The sequence below is a fragment of the Tupaia chinensis genome, unplaced genomic scaffold (assembly GCF_000334495.1).
Source record: "Tupaia chinensis unplaced genomic scaffold, TupChi_1.0 Scaffold139218_1, whole genome shotgun sequence".
NCBI lineage: Eukaryota > Metazoa > Chordata > Mammalia > Scandentia > Tupaiidae > Tupaia > Tupaia belangeri.
In genome coordinates, this window is record NW_006199107.1 from 40090 (window position 1) to 60872 (window position 20783).

Sequence of the window (20783 nt, forward strand, 5' to 3'; positions counted from 1 at the left end):
AAAGAGGAGTGGAAATTCAGGAATAAAATATTGAGGACAAACTCTGTAAAACTTGACTTCACTTATGACACATGGGTAGAAAGAGCGAACCAGCCTTCTTCATTTTGTTTCTCAGTCTGTTGAACGAAAATGCAAAAAGGATTTAGAAGGAAAGATCAGAAACATGAGACCACTCAAGATTTACAGACCATTTAGACCAAGTACATAGACCAAGTTATCCTGAACCACTTGAATGATACTGGAAATTAAGTTACTATTGACCATTTTAATTCTCTAATAGAGATAATACCAAAGTACCTGACCCCCTTATTGATTTAAGAGTCCTAATTTTTTTAAAGAATTATTTATTTAATTTTATTTATTATTATTATTTTGATTTGACCAAAGATAGAGAGAGGGAAAGTGAGAAAGCAAGCCACTAGGTCAGGGATTCGAACCACAGTCAACCATGTGGGAGTGCACCACCTAAACTGCTATGCCACCTGCTGGCCCCAAGAATCTTAGTTTTTTAAAAAAGAATAAGTCCTTCGGGATCAGCAGATGGCATAATGGTTACATTGCTGGACTTCCACGTAGTCAGCTGTGGGTCAAGTCCTGGATCCGGTGGCTTAAACCTCAGGCTGGGAGCATATGCATGTGCGCCCAAAAATCCCAAAAAGAAACTGGAGGCCATCCCCCCGGGGAGTAATTTCTTGTTTTCTATCTCTCTATCTCTGTCTCTCTGATGAGCTCACATGCTCTACAGCAAAAGTCTCTCTAAAAAAAGAAGAAATCCAGTATTTTATACAAATCATAGGTACATTTAAAATTATATAAAAAAAAGTTATTTGATCTTAATAAACTTTTACTAAATCTAGGAACTAAGAGTAAATAATATAAAATAGCTTAAAGTTCTTTTAGAATATAAGGAACAGCAGAGGACAAACATTCTAGTGTTAGCCAATTGAGATATCTAAGCCTATCAATTATTTTGGGCTGTAAGTTTCCACCCTTTGGTTTAATCACCGAAGCTAGTAATAACAATGGCAAAGACCCCTCCATATCAGATGGTTGTTGGTTCAAGCCTACAAAACTAATTTTTATGACTTTAAAGATATCCTTATAATTTACTCTGATCAAGTGAAATCACTATATTTTACTATATTGCCAACATAGAAAAATGCCTTCTGTAAAAGTTTTAGAAACACTGTGAAACACTTAGTTTCTATACTTTCTATAGCACAAGAATATGTAAGACATTTACTCACTCTTTGTGTCATAACCTCTCTATGGAGTGGCATACTCAGACATGGCACATTGGATGAAGTGACTGGTTCATGCCAATGGCTATGCCAGAAACTACCCAGCCACAGCAAGCACTGCGTGAAACAGTATCTCAGTGTATCCACAACCTATTGAGGGCACACCTGTATGTCCTCCCAGACTACTTGGGAAACTCAGTGTGAAACCAATAATATCCAGTCTTAAGGATGGTTGAAATCCTATTGAATTTTACCTTACTCCTTAATTACCTAGAAAACAAAGTATATGACATTAGTTTTTTTTTTTTCTAATGAAGATAAATTAGTATTTTTTTCTGATAATTTATCATCTTTAGGATAATGAAAATAATTAAGAAAGAATCATTAAATCAGTCAACTTCCACCCTTACCCTTCTGACCTCTATATACATTTCACAATCACAGGGGTTTTTTTTGACAATTATTTTATTTTAACTTTATTTATTTTAATTTGACAAGAGAAGGACAGAGCAAGAGTGAGAGTGAGAGAGAGAGAAAGTGAGAAAGCAAGCCACCAAGTCTGGGACTTGAGCCACTGTTGGCAATATGGAGTCCAGTGCCTTCAACCACCACGTCCTCTGTCAGCCCCCACCATAACATTTTATTGCATACCTTTGCTCTTGGATTAAGAGGTGTGAGTCGCCCACTTCCACAGGTGGCATTTAATGGAGAACAAGAATTACTAGTAGCCCCTGAAGATCTATTTATGGAACATAAAAAAGAGAGACAGAGTGAATTATTATTATTAACTTTCAAAAATTATGCAAACAACTGACAATTCTCAACACTGTCAAGAGCTTGAAAAGCAATGGCTAAGGTCCAAATGAAGCAAGTCAAATGTAGCATAGTTTCACCGCCTGTAAGTCTAGTTTTAAATGGACAGATTTGACTTTATAGAGTAGTTTTTAGTATACGAAAAGATCAAATGGAAAGTAGAGAGAGTCCCCATCCACCTGTTCGCTCTCATCTCCAACACGGTGGCCCTCTTATTAACATCTTGCATTAGTATGCCATATCTGTTATAACTGGTGAGCCAATCCGGATACATTACTTTTAAGTAATGTCCATAGTTTATATTTCAGCTCATTCTTTGTGTTATACGTTCTATGGACTTTGAAATGTACAATGAACATGTATCTGTCAGTATAATATCATCTAGGTAAGTTTTTAACATCAAAGGGGAAAAATGGATGCGCAAGAGTGGGGAAGAAGCTCAGGGTAGTAGAAAAGTAACAAGACCCGGAGCAGCACAGTGGATAGGAAGCCGCAGACCGGAGATGGGAAATGGTCTCAGTGTCACCATTTACGAAGTCCATGATTCATCTAGGACGATCACCTGATGAGCTCTGTGAGCTTCAGTTTCACTTACTGTAAAGGAGGAAAGTTCTAGCCTATTGACCCACTGTCTTACACTATCTCCTTATTTTGTTACCCGTAACACTCTCTACATATGTGTTAGCCATATTTATCTTCAGTAGCTAACCCGTGCTTTTCTACTTTAAAGGCTTGTTCCTAGCTCCTTTTCCCCTCAGAGTCCTCCAATTACTTTACTTTCCCTTCACGAGTGTCGGTCTGAAAGTAAGTCAAAAATTATGCACTCCCTTTTTTCTCAAAGAGAATAAAACATATTCCATAGTCCTCATTTTTTTAGAGTAAATTTATACACTATAACCCTACCTTCTTGTATTTATCCCACTGACAGGAGACACAGTACTACATTTTGAGCTTTCTGGGACTTCTGCTCCTGGAATAGATACCTCAATTGTCCTCTTTCCTCCTTCTGAAATGTAAAGATAAATATTAATTTCATTATCTCTCAGTATAATACAAATTTCACATGATTTCTGTCTTACTGCAAATTGCACATTCTAAATTGGGAGTTCCTTTTATATTTTTATCGTCAAGCCCATGGGTACACTTGAAGTGTTTTTAAAAAATAATTATTTGTTTAATTTTATTTATGATTATTATTTGTCATAGGGCACGTATGTTCAGCAAAAAGAGAGAGAGGGAAAGAAAGCAAGCCACAAGGTCCAAGACTGGAACCATGGTCAGCCATGTGAGAATCAAGCACTTTAACCACCACACGACCTGCTGGCCCTGCACGTGAACTGAGAGTGGGGCTGGGAGACAGCATCATGGTTAAGGTGCTGGAATCCCACATGACTGACCTCAGTTCAAGTTCCAGACCTGGTAGCTTGCTTTCTCACTTTTCCTCTCTCTCTCTGGTCAAATAAAAAATTATAATAATAAATAAAACAAAATAAATAATTCTTTAAAAAAGAAAAAAAATGAATTGAGATAAAGAATTTTAGTTACTAGTATTAATCCAGTAGCTTGCCAGTTCACAGAAAACCAGAATCTTTAGCATCATTTCAGATCTGGCAGTAAAAAACAGAAATTAGGAGCTAGCTTGGGACCAGCAGATAGTGTAACGGTTACATCGCTAGACTCCCACATAGTCAACTGCAGTTCAAGTCTTAGACCTGGCAGCTTAAAACTCACACCAGGTGTGTGTGTGGGTGCGTGCATGCCCAAAATCCCAAAAGAGAATAGAGAAAAGATTGTGGTGTGGCCATCCCCTGGGGGGTAAGGGGGTGATTTCTTGCTTTCTGTCTCTCTAGCAAGCACACACGTCCTAAAGCAAAAATCTCTCTCTCTAAAATTAAAAAAAGAAAGAAAGAAAGAAAGAAAGAAAGAAAGAAAGAAAGAAAGAAAGAAAGAAATTAAGAGCTAGCCCTAAGATCTAGACCTTACTCATTAAAAGCTTTTTCTATCCTGACAATTAGAATCTTCTTTATACAGAGCCGAAATCAGTTTCTCTATACTTTGCATGTAGTTTAATCCCTTCATGACCTTAATAATATAATTTCTGGCTAAGAAGCAGGTTGAAATCTACTTCATTTTATCAGTACCTTTTTGTATAGGAATACTATGACACCTAATTTTTCAGTTACTGTATCATTATTTAGAATCCCCTTCAGCTTTTTACATTCCTAAAGGTAATGATAGAATAGAAAATTTAATTAACAATTTTCTTCATTTTAAACTTATAATTTGTTGCTGATAAAATTCTAAACTATTAGTTGATTCTTATATTTTATAATTAGCTGCAGTATACATTCTAAGACAATCATGTACTGTAATAAATCCCATTTAGATGCATGGCAACTCAAGAATTTTGCACCAAAGACAATGCAGACGTACAGCAGAGGAGTAATTATCAGGAGCCCTGGGGCCAGCAGGTGGCATGGTGGTTAAGGGCACTACACTGTCACATGGTGGACTGCGGTTCAAGGCTTGCTTTCTCAGTTTCTCTCTCTCTTTAAAAACTCTCTCTCTCTCTCTTTCTTACTTCCTCTCTGGTCAAATTAAAATAAATAAATGGATAAAGTTAAATAAAATCGTTCTTTAAAAAAAGAAAAAGAACCAGGAGACCTGTCTTGTAGTCCTATTTTTGTCCCTCACTCTGTGGCTTAGGCTAGTTTATTACTGTGTAAAATCTAAGGTAATGGAGGTGGGGTCCATGGCTTAATAGTTAGTGGAACCAGATTGTACACGGCTGACTGCAGTTCAAATCCCAGCTCCAGAGGCTTGAAAAACATGCTACATGTGTGCATGCATGTTCAAATCCCAACAGGATGGAGAAATGGAAAAGAAAGAATTGCAATGTGACCACACCCCATTGAGAGATGCTTTCTCCCTCTCTCTCCCCCATTCTTTCTATGATTCTTGCCCTCTAGCAAGCCCACTTACCATCTAGAAGGGAAAAAAGGCACTAGAATATATGCTCTGAGAATTCTTTTGGCTAGCTCAAAATGAACTTACAAATTACGAACATGAAAACATTCATATTTCTAGCATTTTTTTAAAATTATTTTATTTTAACTATTTATTTATTTATTTTAATTTGTCGAGCAGGAGAGAGAAAGAGAAAGTGATAAAGCAAGGCGCCAGGTCCAAGTCTTGAACCATGGTCAGCCATGTGGGAGTCCAGAGCCTTTAACCACCACACTACCTACCAGCCCCCATATTTCTAGATTTTTAAATCATGAATTTGTGACCTACCAGTCCATGCTCTGAGAGGTGACTGAGCAGGTGACACTGGTGGAGAAGTAGCATTTAATCCTACCAGTTTCTGCTGCTCTATCAACTGTAGTAGTTTCTCACGAGCCTCCATACTCTGTCGATTCAATTCTGCAATCCGTTCCTCCATGCTGCTTGGTGTTAGAGATGGCGCAACTGCAAAAGCCTTTGAGGGGGATAAAAAGGATACGAATTCAATGTTGGAAAAAAAGGTACATAATTTTGACTTTTCTAAGTGCCCGTGAGTTAGTATTCATATCCTCGGCTATATACAAGTGTGACTAGAGGGCAAACAATAGAATTTACAAATCATTTCACTGAAAAATCACTAACGCAAAAGGATTCTAATCCTTTATTACTGGTGGCATGTCAGCCTACAGTCCCTTTGTCTACGCACAGAGACCGTGGGACAGTTTTCCTGCGTGTCTCAGTGTCTGCTGAGCTGCACAAAAGATCACATGACGAAACGAAGGCTTCAGCTACCAGCTGAGCATACACGGTTATTAACTATCATACATAGACTTCAGCATAGACTTCGCAAGCGTGGTCCTCAGACCAGCAGCACTGGCATCATTTGGGACTTAGTAGAAATGGATAGATCCCACACCAGAGCTACTCAATCAGAAACGCTATTTTAGCAACATGATCCGTATACATGTTACATGTTAAAGTCTGACTTTAATAATCCCTTAAACCTTATTTTTACTGAAAAATGCATTCTGTGTCTTAGAAAGTTAACAACTCCTGAGTTGAGGGCCGGCTACTCTTTTATGAGCCACTGTAAGAGTAAAAATACTTTCAATTATGATGTAGTTGTGTGGCAAACTCTCAAGTCCTATTAATTCTGTATTTTGTATTTAAAACCTCATTCTTAGTTTAAGCTTAACTTTATCTTTGTCCTATTTTCCTTAATATTGTATTTTTTGGGGGGACCAGCAGTTAGCGTAATGGCTATGTCACTGAACTCCCACGTAGCCGACCGCGGTTTGAGTCCCAGACCCGGTGGCTTAAACCCATGCCAGGTGCATGTGTGTGCATGTCTAGATCCCACAAGGAGAATGGAGGAGACGGGATTGCGGCATGGCCGTCCCTCCTGGGAAGTGATTTCTCGCTTTCTGTCTCTCTGTCTCTCTCTGTCTTTCTGGTGAGCGCATGTGCCCTATAGCAAAAACCTCTCCAAAAAAAAGTATATTTTTTCTTTTACGCTGCCTTCTTTGTTAATATGCAGTATAAACCATGCTGTGATGAGGGCATGCCACAGCATATGCCACCCAGAGGCCACCTCAAAGCCATTTAGGATCACTTCCAAAAAGCAGTCTCTCTCTAGTGGCCTAAGTTAAACTCCTGCTTACATTCCTCTATGGCCCCGTCAGCCCTTCAATGTCAGCCCTTCAGTGGTCCTCACCGCAGTCACATCGCCTGCACTTTCCTGCAGGGTCGACTCCCGGAGTCCATCCCCTTGTTCTCCTCCCGGCCCAGCGATATTATTCAGATGGGCCTTGATCACGGAATTCTGCAGCGTCAGCTCAGCAATCCGTGCCATTATGTCCTTTCTCTGTGTTAACGCTTCGTTCGTTCTAAGCTGCTGCCCATCTCCGGGGCCTGGGGGCTCTTCTGAGAACACGGGGTTTCTCAGCTGCTGAGTGGTGGAATGGGAACTGCCTACGGGCTGTGAGAGGTTAACAAACGGAGCCTGGGTCTTGTTCTCCAGGTCTTCTCCCATGTGCGAGACTCTCCACCTCTGGGTAAAGAGACGACTCTCTTCAGTTGAATTCTGAACGTCTGTAACAATAGGCAAAGTCTTCTTTTCCCAATTTTGTTCCTTCTCAATTATTTCCACGGTTGGGGGAATTCGTGGAGCAGGACGAGTCTGAACAGTTCTCCTCAATACTGCAGATAAGAATGAACAAATAATAAGCAGGCATGATTTTCACACGGACTGACACAAGCATCACCACAGGAGCCCCTCGTGATACTTGGAGGAGAACTGCAATGACGAGGTTGGCTTCTAAATACCTAACTTATTTTCAGTACGCAATGTAGTAGCAATGCCACCCTAGCAATCAAAGACAGATGTTTCTATTCATTAACGCATTTATCAGCATCCCTCATGGAGAAACATCTGCCAAGTCATGTGAACACACATCGAGAAATCTGGATGCAGGGGATGAGGAGAAGCATGTAGGAACCTCATTTAAACTGAGGAAGGCCAGGACAGGCTTGCTGAGGAAATACAATTTAGAAATGATTATCATATGGAATAGAAAGTTGAGCAAGGGACATTACAGGCAGAGACGTGAAGGCTCAAACACAGTAAAGAGCAAAGTAAGGAGGCCATTCTAGTATCACACAGCATCAAGAGGAGAACTAGAAAAAGAAGGATCGCAGGGGCCATCATGGGCAGAGCTTTTTAGGTCATGTTCAATATTTTATAATGTACTCTAAGAGCACTGGAAACTGAGAGGTGGGTTGACAGTGACTTGATGTATGTTTCTTAAGTGCTACGGATAATTCAAAGATAGCAGATAGGAAGGAGGGAGTCCAGGAGAAAGATGATGGCCGCTTTGACTCGGGATTGCTGGCAACAGAGACAGAGAGCAATAATCAATCTGATAAATATCCGGGCAACAGAACTAGGTGATGAACTACAAGAGGGAAGTGAGAGAGACACAGAGATCCAGATGGCAGGCATTTTGAGTGGATGGTGATAGTCAGTGAGATGGAGAAGACAAGAATAGACATGGAGAAGGGAGGTTATCAAGACATCAGTATTGGGAACCAGCAGTTAGCGTAATGGCTATGTCGCTGGACTCCCACGTAGTCAACTGCAGTTCGCATCCCGGACCCGGTGGCTTAAAACTCACGCCGGGCGCGTGTGTGTGCATGCCCAAGATCCTGAGAGGAGAATGGAGGAGAAGGGACTGTGGCATGACCATCCCCCCGGGGGGTGATTTCTCGCTTTCTGTCTCTATGTCTCTCTCCGTCTGGCGAGCGCACGCGCCCTATAGCAAAAACCTCTCCAAAAAAAAAAAAAGAAAAAGGACATCAGTACTGTGACTCAGATGTATCTTAATGTTAAGGACTTTAATCCCTTGATCTGAGTTTAATATTTACAATGTTTAATGGAAGAAAATACAGTAAAATTAATTCTGTATTACACTTTACTGTAGGCATAACACACATAATACTATCCTAAAAATTCTTCTTCTAGCTTAAAAATTACAGGTTATGCCTTTTACAATTCTGTGTTTCAAGTAACAGTGAATGCAATCATTACGTAAATGAAACTTCCACACAACTCTAGAAGAAGCCTGCTTACCGTCCTGCAGAGGAGAGAATTCTGAGTTGCTCTTCTGCCTAGGTGGTGTTAATAACACAGCCGGCTCAAAAATGCGTGCTGGGAAACTGTTGGCCAGATTCATGCTATCTGTGGGGTGTGGCATCTGAGACAGTTTGACAGGCAACTCTTCCTGAGGGAACTCTGCCACCTCTTCCCCTCTGAACATTAATGGCACAGAGACATTTGCATTTACAACTGGGCCCTCTGAAGAAGAGAGGTTATTTGTACCTAAGGAACAAAACAGAACTATGGGCATATTTCAGGTATTTATTCATTTGTGCATTTCCTTAGAGTACAAAATCCAATGACACCCTAGAGCCTTCACTTTCTAGGCTATGCTCCTTTGCCAGTAATTCACAGGCAGGGTCCTGAGGAACCAGCATCAGGAAGAAGCTATTTTTAAGGAAAACACTGGGGCTTAAGCCATAAAAAGAATGTCACTTAAAGACTTCTAAAACTAATTCTTACCTGGCACTTGAGAATTTCTCATTATTTGTTACGGATAGTTTTCTAATAGTCATGAAAAATAATAAGATGGCAAAAATAGGGCACATTAGTGAACTGACTCCATATATAGGGTTCATCGCACTACAAAGTAATTTCATATGTCATGTGTTATCACAATAGCCACATTCCATAAAAGGGGTCACAGATGCAGCTAGCCCCGTAGCACAGTGGTTAAGCACTGTGTAGAGGAAGCCAGATCCTACACGGCCAGGTTTTAGTCCTAGCTCCACCAACTGGAAAATGTGCTGGGTGTGCACATACATGCCCAGAACTTACAGCATGAAGAACTGGAGGACAAAGTACTGTGATGCAACCCAGACTGTTGATGAGTCTCTCTCTTATGCATGTGGACACACCCTCTGGCCTTAAAAATTGGGGCCAGTAGATGGCTTAATGGTTATGTCGCTGGACTCCCATGTAGTAGACCACGGTTCAAGTCCCGGACTCAGTGGCTTAATCTCACACCAGGTGAGTGTGCCTGTGTGCCCAAGATCCTGTGAGGAGAATAGAAGAGAAAGGATTGTGGTGTGGCCATCCACCCTGGAGGTGGGGGCAGGATTTCTCACTTTCTGACTCTTTCTCTCTTTGTCTTTCTGGTGAGCACAGGCACCCTATAGCAAAAATCTCTCTTAAAAAATAAATTAAATAAATCAATAAAAAGGGTTATATGAACTGAAACGCGGGAAGATGCTAACCTGGTTTCACCTAAAAGAATCTTTCTAACTTCATCCACAGGCAATAACAAGAATTAACAATAACTTAGGATACACTCACTCCTAGTCTTCTCACCCTAGGAACACTAGAAGCTTTCTCTCTGTGTCTTTCTCCAGTGAGTGCACATGCCATATAGCAAAAACCTTAAAAAATAAAAAAGGTAAAAACATGAAAATACCTAAATGTCCTATTTAGCCTATAACACGTAATAGCACAGGAAGTGATGAAGAACAACATCACCACATATAAATAGAAGTTATGAATTTCTGAAACTGAGTATTTTTTCCCTCTCCGAAACATCTCCTTTTGATCTCAGGCACATGAGAAAACATGCTGGCGCGGTCTCGCCAGTCTAAATATCCAGTTCTGCTAAGTTACTGACCCTTTCGAACTCCCAATTTTCTCAATGAAATAAAGATAATAATTTCTACCTCATAAGACTATTATGAGGATTAAGTGAGATTATCTGTAAGACTTAAAAAGTACCTGACATAGAGTGAGCTGGAAAGGTAGTGGTAATTATGATAACACGCCTACTGTGTATGTGTAAACCGGCAGTAGCACCAGGTAGGGTTAGGGGTTTAGGGTTCTGTCTGTTACTCTAAGGCCATGAAGAAGTTTAAAGACACTGGGATAATGAGACCACACTCACCCGGACTGTCTGCGATTTTTCTACTGGTGGCTCCCCTTTCCGATGCCTGGCTTTCTTGTCTGTTGTTATTTATCACAGGACAGTTCTTTATGGCATGTGTGAGTGATATCAGTTGCTCATCTGTTGTGACCATGTACTGCTGAAGTCTTGCCTAGAGATGAAATGAAATGAAATGACATCATTGGCATATCAAACATCTAACCATCACTGAGAACACAAACCCTATAAAAGATACCTGTGCGTATGTGTGGGGTTATGCATATGTCTGTGTGTGTATAAAGTCATAATTTTAAATACTCAGGAATTTTATAGTATCATTCAAATTCTTTTAAATTTTTATTTATTGTTATTATTATTTTTTTGAGAGGCTTTTGGTATATGGCACATGCGCTCGCCAGAAAGACAGAGAGAGACAGAGAAACAGAAAGCGAGAAATCACCCCCCCAGGAGAGATGGCCATGCCACAATCCCTTCTACTCCATTCTCCTCTCGGGATCTTAGGCACGCACGCACATGCGCCTGGCGTTCGTTTAAGCCACTGGGCCTGGGACTCAAACCACAGTAGACTACATAGGAGTCCAGTGACATGGCCATCATGCAATCTGGTGGTCCCCAATTGTTATAATTTTTTAATTTGATCAGAAAGAGAGGAAGAGTGAGGAAAGTGAGAAAGTAAGTCACCAGACCAGGAACTCAAACCATGGTCACTCATGTGGGAGTCCAGCACCTTAACCACCATCCCACCTGCCAGCCCCTTCATTCAAATTCTAAAGCAATCCTATCCATAATTATAAGTGTCCTACAAGTTCCAGGAGAGAGAAGTGTTTAAATAATGGAATCTAACCAATAAATACCCTGCTATAACAATTAGAATTAACCTTCTTAATCGGGCTTTCAATTTACAAAACCCCTTCCTTTAGCTGATTTCTTTTTTTTTTTAAAGAATTATTTTATTTAACTTTATTATTATTGTTTTTTAAATTTGACCAGAGAGAGACACAGAGAGACAAAGAGAGGGAGAGTGAGAAAGCAAGCTGCCAGATCTGGGACTCAAACCAGTCAGCCATGTGGGAGTCCAGCATCTTTAATCACAACACCCACCTGCTGGTCCCACATAGGTGATTTCAAGAGACTCTCAAGCTACCTCAGGAGATAGACATCAGCTGGAAGAAACACTACAGAAATACTACACAGGCACTCAAAATGATAAAAACTATTAGGATTTAAGGTAATGTATATGAAATAACATTAAGAGAAAAAAAGCATAAATTCTGTGTGCAATATGAGTATAACTTTACATATTACACATGTGTGAGCAATAACAATATATTGTAGGTAAGTATATAAACATATTCTCATACTTATCTATGTGTATACAATGTTTCAGAATTAAAAGTGGCTATCATAACACTCATTTCGTACTTTGCATTAATGCTACATTATCGGTAGTTGGTTTGATGTAGATTCTATCTGATTCATTAAAGAGTAAGTTTCTTAAAGACAGCCGACTTATTCTATATACAATTTGCAGTCCAAGCCTCTACCATGGTCCTCCTCTATAATAATGTTCAGTAACAGCTAACACCGGTGACATGAGGCTAAGCAATCACATCAGCACAGCTAAACCAAAGGCAGCTCTACGAGACTTTGACACGAAACAGGAAAGTGAGTACTTGTGTGGTGGTGTGTTCTTCTCTGAGCAGCAGAATCTCGGCCGTCAGAGCGTCGATGAGCTCGCGGTGCTCGCCTAACACTTGCTCCAGGTGCTTCCTCGTCTCTACTTCCTTACGCAGTTGGAGCTCGCTCTACAGGAACAAGTCAGAATAAGCGCCCACCAACAGCAACACATTGTTGAAAACTAAGTTTCTACTTAAGGTTGTCGAAGAAGATACTTACAAAAAAGCGTATGTTATCTGACAGTAATGAGGATTACAATTTTATTAGGTTTATCACATTTACATAAAACACGCTGCTTCATCCTCTCCCCTTCTTTGAATAAAATATAATGAACAAAATGACATGGAGAATTAAATAACTTCATATTCTGTAAAAGGAAGTAGAAGGCTATCCATGTGGTGTGAATACGTGTGGGCTGTCTCCAGGATACATGGTATTTGGCAGTAAGAGCTGGTTACACAGAAGTGAACTCTCTTAACTGAGAGTTAAGGGTGAGAGAGTCTTCATTCTACATCTTTCTGCATCTTTGAATTTCATAGCATGTGATTGTATCACCAGTTTCAAAACTAGGTTTGTGAAAATATAATAAAAATAAATGACTACAGTTTTAAATGATTTAACTTTTTAAAGCAAGTGACTAACTACAAAGTATGTCCTTCTAAGGCTTAAAAAAAAGTACACTTCTGAGTATTTCTGACTTAGGGATGAAACAATGGTAAGATTGGTAAGTCTGTCAGGGGGCCAGAAGATGGCTTTTTAATTAAGGTGCTGGACTCCCACATGGCTGATCATGGTTTAAGCTCTGGACTCAGCAGCTTGAAAATCATACCAGGCACATGTGTGTGCATGCCCAAAATCCCAAGAGGAGAATAGAGGAGAAGGGAATGTGGCATGGCCATGGCCCAGAAGGGTATTTCTCACATTCCCTCTCTGGAAAAGCACACACACTCTATGGCAAAAAATTACCAAAAAAAAAAAAAAAATAGTCTGTCATTACAACAAATCTTTCATTAAAAAGCAATTTTAGGAAGACAGCTACAGAGAAATCGAAATATCTGAATTAGAGTGGTGAATCTATTTTTTAAATAATAAAAAATTCCTTAAATATCCTTGTCACATTTTGTTTTACAGATTTAAGTTCAAACAGACTTTTGTAAAAATAAAATACATAGCTAAGTAATTCCACAGAATTCTGAGGACTGATTGTTATTGCAAACAGATTAAAGAAAGAATTCTTGCACGTTTCATAAACTATTTTCAAAACAGTAAGACATCTCCCACTTACACGGTGAAGCCATTGCCAAGTCACCAAGCACTCGGAGATGAGGAACTTTCCCACCTAGCAATTCTGCGGATTACAGTAGCCCCCTATCGGTGAGGGAAGTATTCTAAGACCCCACCCAAACCCCAGATGCCTGAAACCACTGATAGTACCAAACTGCACACACACGCACACGCACACACACACGCACACACACACACACACACACACACACACACATGCAAATTGTCACTTAGCAATAGGGATACATTCTAAGAAATGTGCGGTTAGGCAATTTCGTGACTACATACATCGTGGAAAACAGCTACACCACCCTAGATGGTACAGCCTACAACACGCCCAGGCTATAAGCATGGCCTATTATAATCGCAGGGTCCCACCATTGTATATGAGGTCCCTCATCGACTAAATCATTTTATGGTGTATGACTTGTACTGTGGTTTTTCAATCTGATTAACTACTCAGCGACTGGGGTGATGGGGATGGCGTACAGTGTGGATTCACTGGACAAAGGAATGATTCACTTCCTGAAAGTGACAACCCAACATTTCCTCACATGCAACTTAAATGGCAAGCCATTTAAAGCGTATGAATTGCTTATTCGTGGAATTTTCCATTTAATATTGTCACACTGTGGTTGACCATGTGTTAACTAAAATCATGATGGGGGAGACCACTATACAGGCAGTGCCACTCTGCGAACTGAACTACCATGGCACTAGGAAACAGAGAAAAACAGAACGAAAATACAGTTAATAGTACATTTTCACCTGTAACTGTCAAACAGTAGTATTTAATATTAGCACAATATATAATTTTGTTTAGAGTACACTTACCTTACCGATTATAATTTGCTAAAGCTCACATTAAAATAAAAGTTAGTTAGCTATGTAAGTATCAACTAATGGTAGAATAGGAATAAAAGCATATGCCTTTACTGCAAATAATCTAAAACAGGTATTTTTTAAAAAGCTATTCAAATTCGACTGTCCTTGACTACAATAAATAAAGTAAAGAGGAGTAAAACCCCACACATTTCTGCCTGAAAAGGAGACTCTAATAACCGCATGTTCTTACCTCTTTAAGGTACCGGACGAGGCGACAGAGGGAGCTGACCAGGGACAAGGTGAAGCCTGTAAGGCCCTGACCACTCTGCAGTCCCTTGACCTCACGTCCTGTCCACCGCTCATATTCTTCCATTTCGTGCTCCACTTCATGTATCATATGTTTGAGAACATCCAGGCTGGAATTATTGCTACTTGGTAAGTCTGCAGAGGTTGTGCTGGCCGATAGCATGTTTTTCTTCTGCTTGGAAGGAGTTTGCAAATCCGGTTTTCTTTTCACTGATAATGACAGACGTTATTCTATTTCAAAACCGGGAAAATTACAACTAGAAAATTACTAGAAAATCCTTTTGATCATTGTTTATAGTTTATAAAAAGTTTTTAAATAATTTATCATTTTTCTCATAAAAACCTATACAGTTTAAGAGAGGTTGATACTATCTATAATGAATGTACTAAAACCATCTTCCCATAGTTATATGGGATAAAAGGCATTTTTCAGTTATCATACAACAACCCTTATTGTACTGGATTCAACAGGATAGACTTAAGAGAAAATACATTTACTAAGATATTAAGACATCTGTATCGAGTTACACGTTTAATAATGCACTGTTATAGATTAAGGGACTGAACCTTTACTTAATAGCTGTTTTTGCTTCCTTGAGTTCAGCACTTGTCCCACAACAAAGCTGGAGTTTAGGGTCTCAGTGGAGTCTTCAGACTGTAGCCTGCTTTGGATTCTCTTCACAGCAGCTGTAGCATTCAGAGCAGCTAAAAGAAAGAACATTTCCAAAAGTATGTCAAGTGGAAAACTATCTTTAAAAAACTATTTCAGTTGGCAGATGTATTAGTTTTAGCCAACTAGGTTAAAGTAATCAAAATTCAAGTAACATCCCTTTAAATATTACTGTATTCGAGAACCTAATAAAACAGGCTACCAGAAATAATACAGAGGGGGGCCGGCAGGTGGCGCTGTGGTTAAGGCTGCTGGACTCCTACATGGCTAACCATGATTTGAGTCCTGGACCTAGGGGCTTGCTTTCTCACTTTCCATCTCTCTCGCTCTCTCTCACTCTGTCCCTCTCTGGTCAAATTTAAACAAACAAACAAACAAACAAAATAATTCTTTAAAAAAAAAAAGGAAAGAATACAGAGTGAGAACAAACCTCTTTGTTCCCCTGTTGGAAGAGTAGATGGTGGAGTTCTTGGAGGCGTTGCTATCTGTGACTGTGTTGCTAATTTCTGCTGAATATCTGCCCACAGTTTACTAATTAATTCAGAATTCTCTTCCTTTAGTTGGTGGAGAAACCTATAAATTTTAGAATAAGCTGTATTAGAATTAATATATGCTATCATTCAAATTGTCCAACTGCTCACATGTTTGATATAAAGGAGTTTTAGGGCCAACCCTGTGGCAAAGCAGTAACGCACTGAGTGGAGGGAAGATCCTACATGGATGACTAGGGTTTGAATCCCAGTCCCACTGGCTTCATGCTGGGCACATGCATATGTGCCTAGGGTCTTGGCTGGATGAGAATTAGAGGGAAAAAGGTGGTAGTCTGACCAGGCTTCATGGAGAGGGAGAAGCTCAATGTAAGTGTGCACACACCCTCTCTCTCCGTATCTCTTGTATGTATGTGCATGCATCCTCTGGCAATAAAATATATATGCATTAATACTAAATAAAAGATTTTAAAAAGGAGTTCTTAATAATTCATAACCAAAGAAAAATGTGTTTGCTTTAAATGATAAGACAGTTAGTAGATAACTGCCTAATGTCTTCATGCTAGAAGGAACCACTCCATCTGCCTCAGTTTCCTACCTGCCTTGGTGCCTAATGGAGCAACTGTGCTTCTGAAGTTTGGTAGTATGGCTCCATCTTCCTCTCTCTACAGGAAAGCAATTAAGCATAGTTCAGCCCCTTTGGTTTTTCTCCCCTACAAAGAAGTCTGCTCATGCAGCAGACAGTCTGCTCATCAAGTGAATTTACTGGAGCAGTAAATCCCTTGTGCACCAAGGAGGAGGCAGAGGGAGTGAGAAGAGGAGCTGCAGTTTAGGGGGTTAGTACTTGCGAGCCAGTTAGTTACAGACCTAAGCCTTATGCTGTAAGAGTTTTGATCGCTGACAAAGCCGTATTCAATCTTCAACAGCCTAATCCATTTGTTTATTTCTCACTTGGATTGAGGAGGGGGCAAAAAGTACAAACAACCCACATGTCTATCAGCTGATGAGTGGATAAGTAAAATGTGATATAGTCACACTTACAATGAAATTAAAGGAACAAAACACTGACATATGCTCTAACATAGATGAATCTGGAAAACAGTATGCTAAGTGAAAAACAACAGACACAAAAGACAGCATTCTGCACGATCTACATACTATATGTGAAATGTCCAGAACAGGCAATCTACACAGACAGGAAGCAGATGGGTGGTTGCTTAGGGGTGAAGGGTTTGGGAAGAAATGTGCTTTGTCAGCTAAGTAGTATAGACTTTCTTTTGTGGGGTGATAAAAATACCCTAAAATTTATTGTAGTAATTAATGTATGACGGTGGACATACTGAAGCCGTTACATATTACCCTTTAAATGAGTGACCTGTTTTGTACATGACATATAAATCAACAAAGCAGTTATCAAAAACAAACAGAAATGGGGTGTAATTTTATTTAGTGGCCCACAACCTCCACCTGAAGTTGCGTTCAAGTAACCTATGGAGGGCACGTTAGAACAATTCCCAAAGAGTATATTAGCTCAAGGTCTGTGATGCAGCCCACTCAAAGAGGACTAGTCACCAACACATCAAAAAGACCTCTGTGTAGGACAGTGCCAGTTCTAAGTCCACCTGCAGGATAAACCCCAAGGAGAGTGTTTCACAGGTTACGTATCCCATATCCAAAATGCTTAGGGTAAGAAGTATTTCAGGAACCAGCAGATGGCGTAATGGATACATCACTGGACTCCCATGTAGTTGGCCACTGTTCGAGTCCCAGACCCAGTGGCTTAAAGTCATGCTGGGCACATGTGCATGTGTGCCCAAGATCCCAAGAGGAGAATGGAAGAGAAGGAACTGCGGTGTGACCATCCCCCCAGGGTGGGGATGAATTCTCATTTTCTGTCTCTCTGTCTCTTTCAGGCAAGTGCACACGTCCTATAGCAAAAAACCCCCTCCAAAAAAAAGAAAAAGAAAAAAAGGAAATATTTCAAAGTTTGGAGTCTTTATTTTTTTTCTGATTAGGTATAAGGCCCAAATAAAAAATGCATTTATGTATACTATACACTATAGACACATAGCCTAAAGATAATTTTACACAATGCTTCCATATTACAGTGTTTTGACTTCAACCTGATTCAGGAAGCCAGGTGTGAAAATATTCACCTACAGCATCATATCGATGCTCAGAAAGTTTCAGATCTTGGAGCATTTTGAACTTCAGCCTTACAGATTAGGGATGCTCAACCCATAGTGAGATTTCTATGCAAGCTGGCTAACCAAACCCAAGTCAGTCTGAAACTCATTATTACCTCTAAGGCTTATACTTTTAAGAGTCAGGTTAAGTGAAATAATAACGAGAACAATAATACAGTGCCATTGATAGTAGGCTGAAAGGTACCCATCACTTAATCCCTAGAACCTAGGAATACGACCTTATCTGAACGAAAAGAGACTGCAGATGTGATTAAGGATCTTGAGGTGGAGAGATGGTGCTGAATTATCCAGGTGAGCCCTAAATGCAAAATCATGTGCCCTTCTAAGAGACAGTCAGAGAAAGATCTGATGCACACAATGAGAGGTGTTATGAAGATGGAGATGGATGAGAGAACGATATAGCCACAAACCAAGGAATGCTGACAGTTACCTGAAGGTCGAAAAGGCAAAGATAGATCTCCCCTAGAGGCTCCAGAGGGATTATGGCCCTACCAACACCTACCAAAACTGATTTCAGATTTCTAACTTCTAGGCCTGCAAGAGAATAAATTTCTGTTGTATTAAGCCATCAAGTGTATGTTCATTTATTACAGCATCCTCAGAAAACGAATACAGATTTTGGTACCTAGATGTGGGGTGCACACACAATAAATAACTGAAAGTGTGAAAGTCACTTTGGAATTGGGCAATGAATTAAGGCTAGAAGAATTTTTAGATAAATGATAGAAAAAACTTAGATTACCTTCAACATTCTATTGCTACAAGTATGGATGTTAAAGACTCTTCTCGTGAGAGCCCAGTAGGAAGTGAGGAACATAATGAAAAACACCTGCATGTCTTGGAGAACACATATATTGTCATAAATATAATATTAATAGAAATATAAATGTTACAGGATCTTCTGGTAAGGACTTACAAAAAAAACAAAAAACAAAAAAACCATGTTATTGGAAACTGGAGAAAAGTGCATCCTTGTTATATGGTGGCAGAAAACTGCTGAGTTGTGTGAAAAGCAGAACTTTATAAGCAATGAATTTGGACAGTATTTAGTGAGGAAATTTCAAAGCAAAGTGCTGAAGGTGCAGCCTGTTTTCTTCTGAAGGCTTAGTATCAAATGCAAGGGTAAAGCGATAAGTTGGAGAAAGAACTCTAAAGCAAAAAGGAACTGGGTAGGGGGAGCTGGTGGCATGGTGGCTGAGGCACTGGACTTCCACATAGTCACTCCGGTTCAAATCCTGGACCCAGCAGCTTGAAACACATGCCAGGTGCATGTGCATGCATGCCCAAAATCCCTAGAAGAGAATGGAGGAGAAGGGAATGCAGTGTGGCCACCCCCCCAGGAGGGGGTTAGCTATTTCTCATTCTCTTTCTCTTTGTTTCTCTCTGTGTCTCTGGCAAGCATACACACGTATAGCAAAAAATACCTAAAAAAAATTTTTTTTAATTAAAAATAAAAAAGGAACCAGAGCTTAATAATTTGAGAAATTCTTGCCTGTCCACACTGTAAAAGATGCTCAAATGAATAGTTAGGAAAGTATGCTCTGGAGAGGCCAGCAAGAGTGTAGCTGGGCAACCTTTTGCTAGTTCTGAAGAGATAAAGCATGGGTCTTGTCAATGATCTCAGCAGAAGCCAGCAATAAAGATGGGATTTATTCAGAAAGATCTGTAAGACATTTTGTCTAGCGGTGTGAATTCTGATGACATACAGAGAGCCAAAAGGTCTTTAAAGTATGTCCTAGCAGCAGAAAAACTACCAGTTTAGATAGAAAGAGACAGAAACAGGACAAAATGAAGGAAGGGTACCAGCCTCCAAAAACTGTCTACATAAGAAACAGGCTGCACGCATAGGCTACCTTTGAGAAAAAGGAAGACCACCACCAAGGTCAGAACTGCAAGTGTAAAAGCCAGATCCATGATCATAGAAGGCAAAGCCAAGGACCCAAAGAGTGAAGACCTGAACCATAGAGAATTCTTCCCAGGCCTTGGAACGCAATGGAATCTGCACCACTGGATTTCAAAGTTGTTTGGAACTGGAGACTTGTTTCTTTTTCTTTGACTTTTTCCTTTTTTAAAGTTTGTTTATTTCTGGGACCAGCAGTTAGCGTAATGGCTATGTCGCTGGACTCCCATGTAGTAGACTGCGGTTCGAGTCCCGGTCCCAGCGACTTAAACTCAAGCCGGGTGCATGTGCATGTGTGCCCAAGATCCCGAGAGGAGAATGGAGGAGAAGGGATTGCGGTGTGGTCATCACCCCTGGGGGGTGATTTCTCGCTTTCTGTCTCTCTCTCTCTCTCTGTCTTTCTGGCGAGCGCACGCGCCCTGTAATAAAAACCTCTCCAAAAAAAAAAAAGGTTTTTTCTTCCATGAGTGAGAGAGACACAAAAAGAGTCAGAAAGCAAGGAAGACAAACAGCACCCCTAATAGGGCCTGACACAATAAAGCAACCCCGCCTGCCGGATCACAGGCACATTCATGCCCGGAGTACTCAGGAAGATCTCCAGATGCAAACTTGGTTTGCTCCCACGTGGGCCAGCTCCGTGGACACCACGTTATACCTCTATACCACTATAATTCCTGACTTTCCCCCCTCAAAATGGGAATGTCTCTGTTAACCTATGCCTGTCCAACCTCTATACCACTATAATTCCTGACTTTCCCCCCTCAAAATGGGAATGTCTCTGTTAACCTATGCCTGTCCAATCGTTCTTCCTTGAAAGCAGTTAACTTGTTTTCTAGTTTCACAGGAC

General features: G+C 40.2%; 1 protein-coding gene across 4 annotated transcripts in view; it reads right to left on the reverse strand.

Moving 5' to 3' along the window:
- The window catches only part of SPICE1 (spindle and centriole associated protein 1), a 57840-nt gene continuing 37057 nt past the window's right edge, over nucleotides 1–20783 (reverse strand). For 2 of the 4 annotated variants that reach the window (XM_006161814.2, XM_006161815.3), the window contains exons 8-18: nucleotides 15772–15914; nucleotides 15239–15376; nucleotides 14616–14881; nucleotides 12253–12384; nucleotides 10580–10730; nucleotides 8686–8934; nucleotides 6772–7256; nucleotides 5349–5532; nucleotides 2958–3060; nucleotides 1893–1980; nucleotides 1–116 (exon numbers count right to left, since the gene is read on the reverse strand). In XM_006161814.2, the coding sequence (XP_006161876.1) occupies nucleotides 63–116; nucleotides 1893–1980; nucleotides 2958–3060; nucleotides 5349–5532; nucleotides 6772–7256; nucleotides 8686–8934; nucleotides 10580–10730; nucleotides 12253–12384; nucleotides 14616–14881; nucleotides 15239–15376; nucleotides 15772–15914 (1993 nt within the window). In that variant the 3' untranslated portion in view covers nucleotides 1–62. The remainder of the gene's footprint in view (nucleotides 117–1892; nucleotides 1981–2957; nucleotides 3061–5348; nucleotides 5533–6771; nucleotides 7257–8685; nucleotides 8935–10579; nucleotides 10731–12252; nucleotides 12385–14615; nucleotides 14882–15238; nucleotides 15377–15771; nucleotides 15915–20783) is intronic. The other 2 variants (XM_006161816.2, XM_027765655.1) reach the window with 2 other exon arrangements.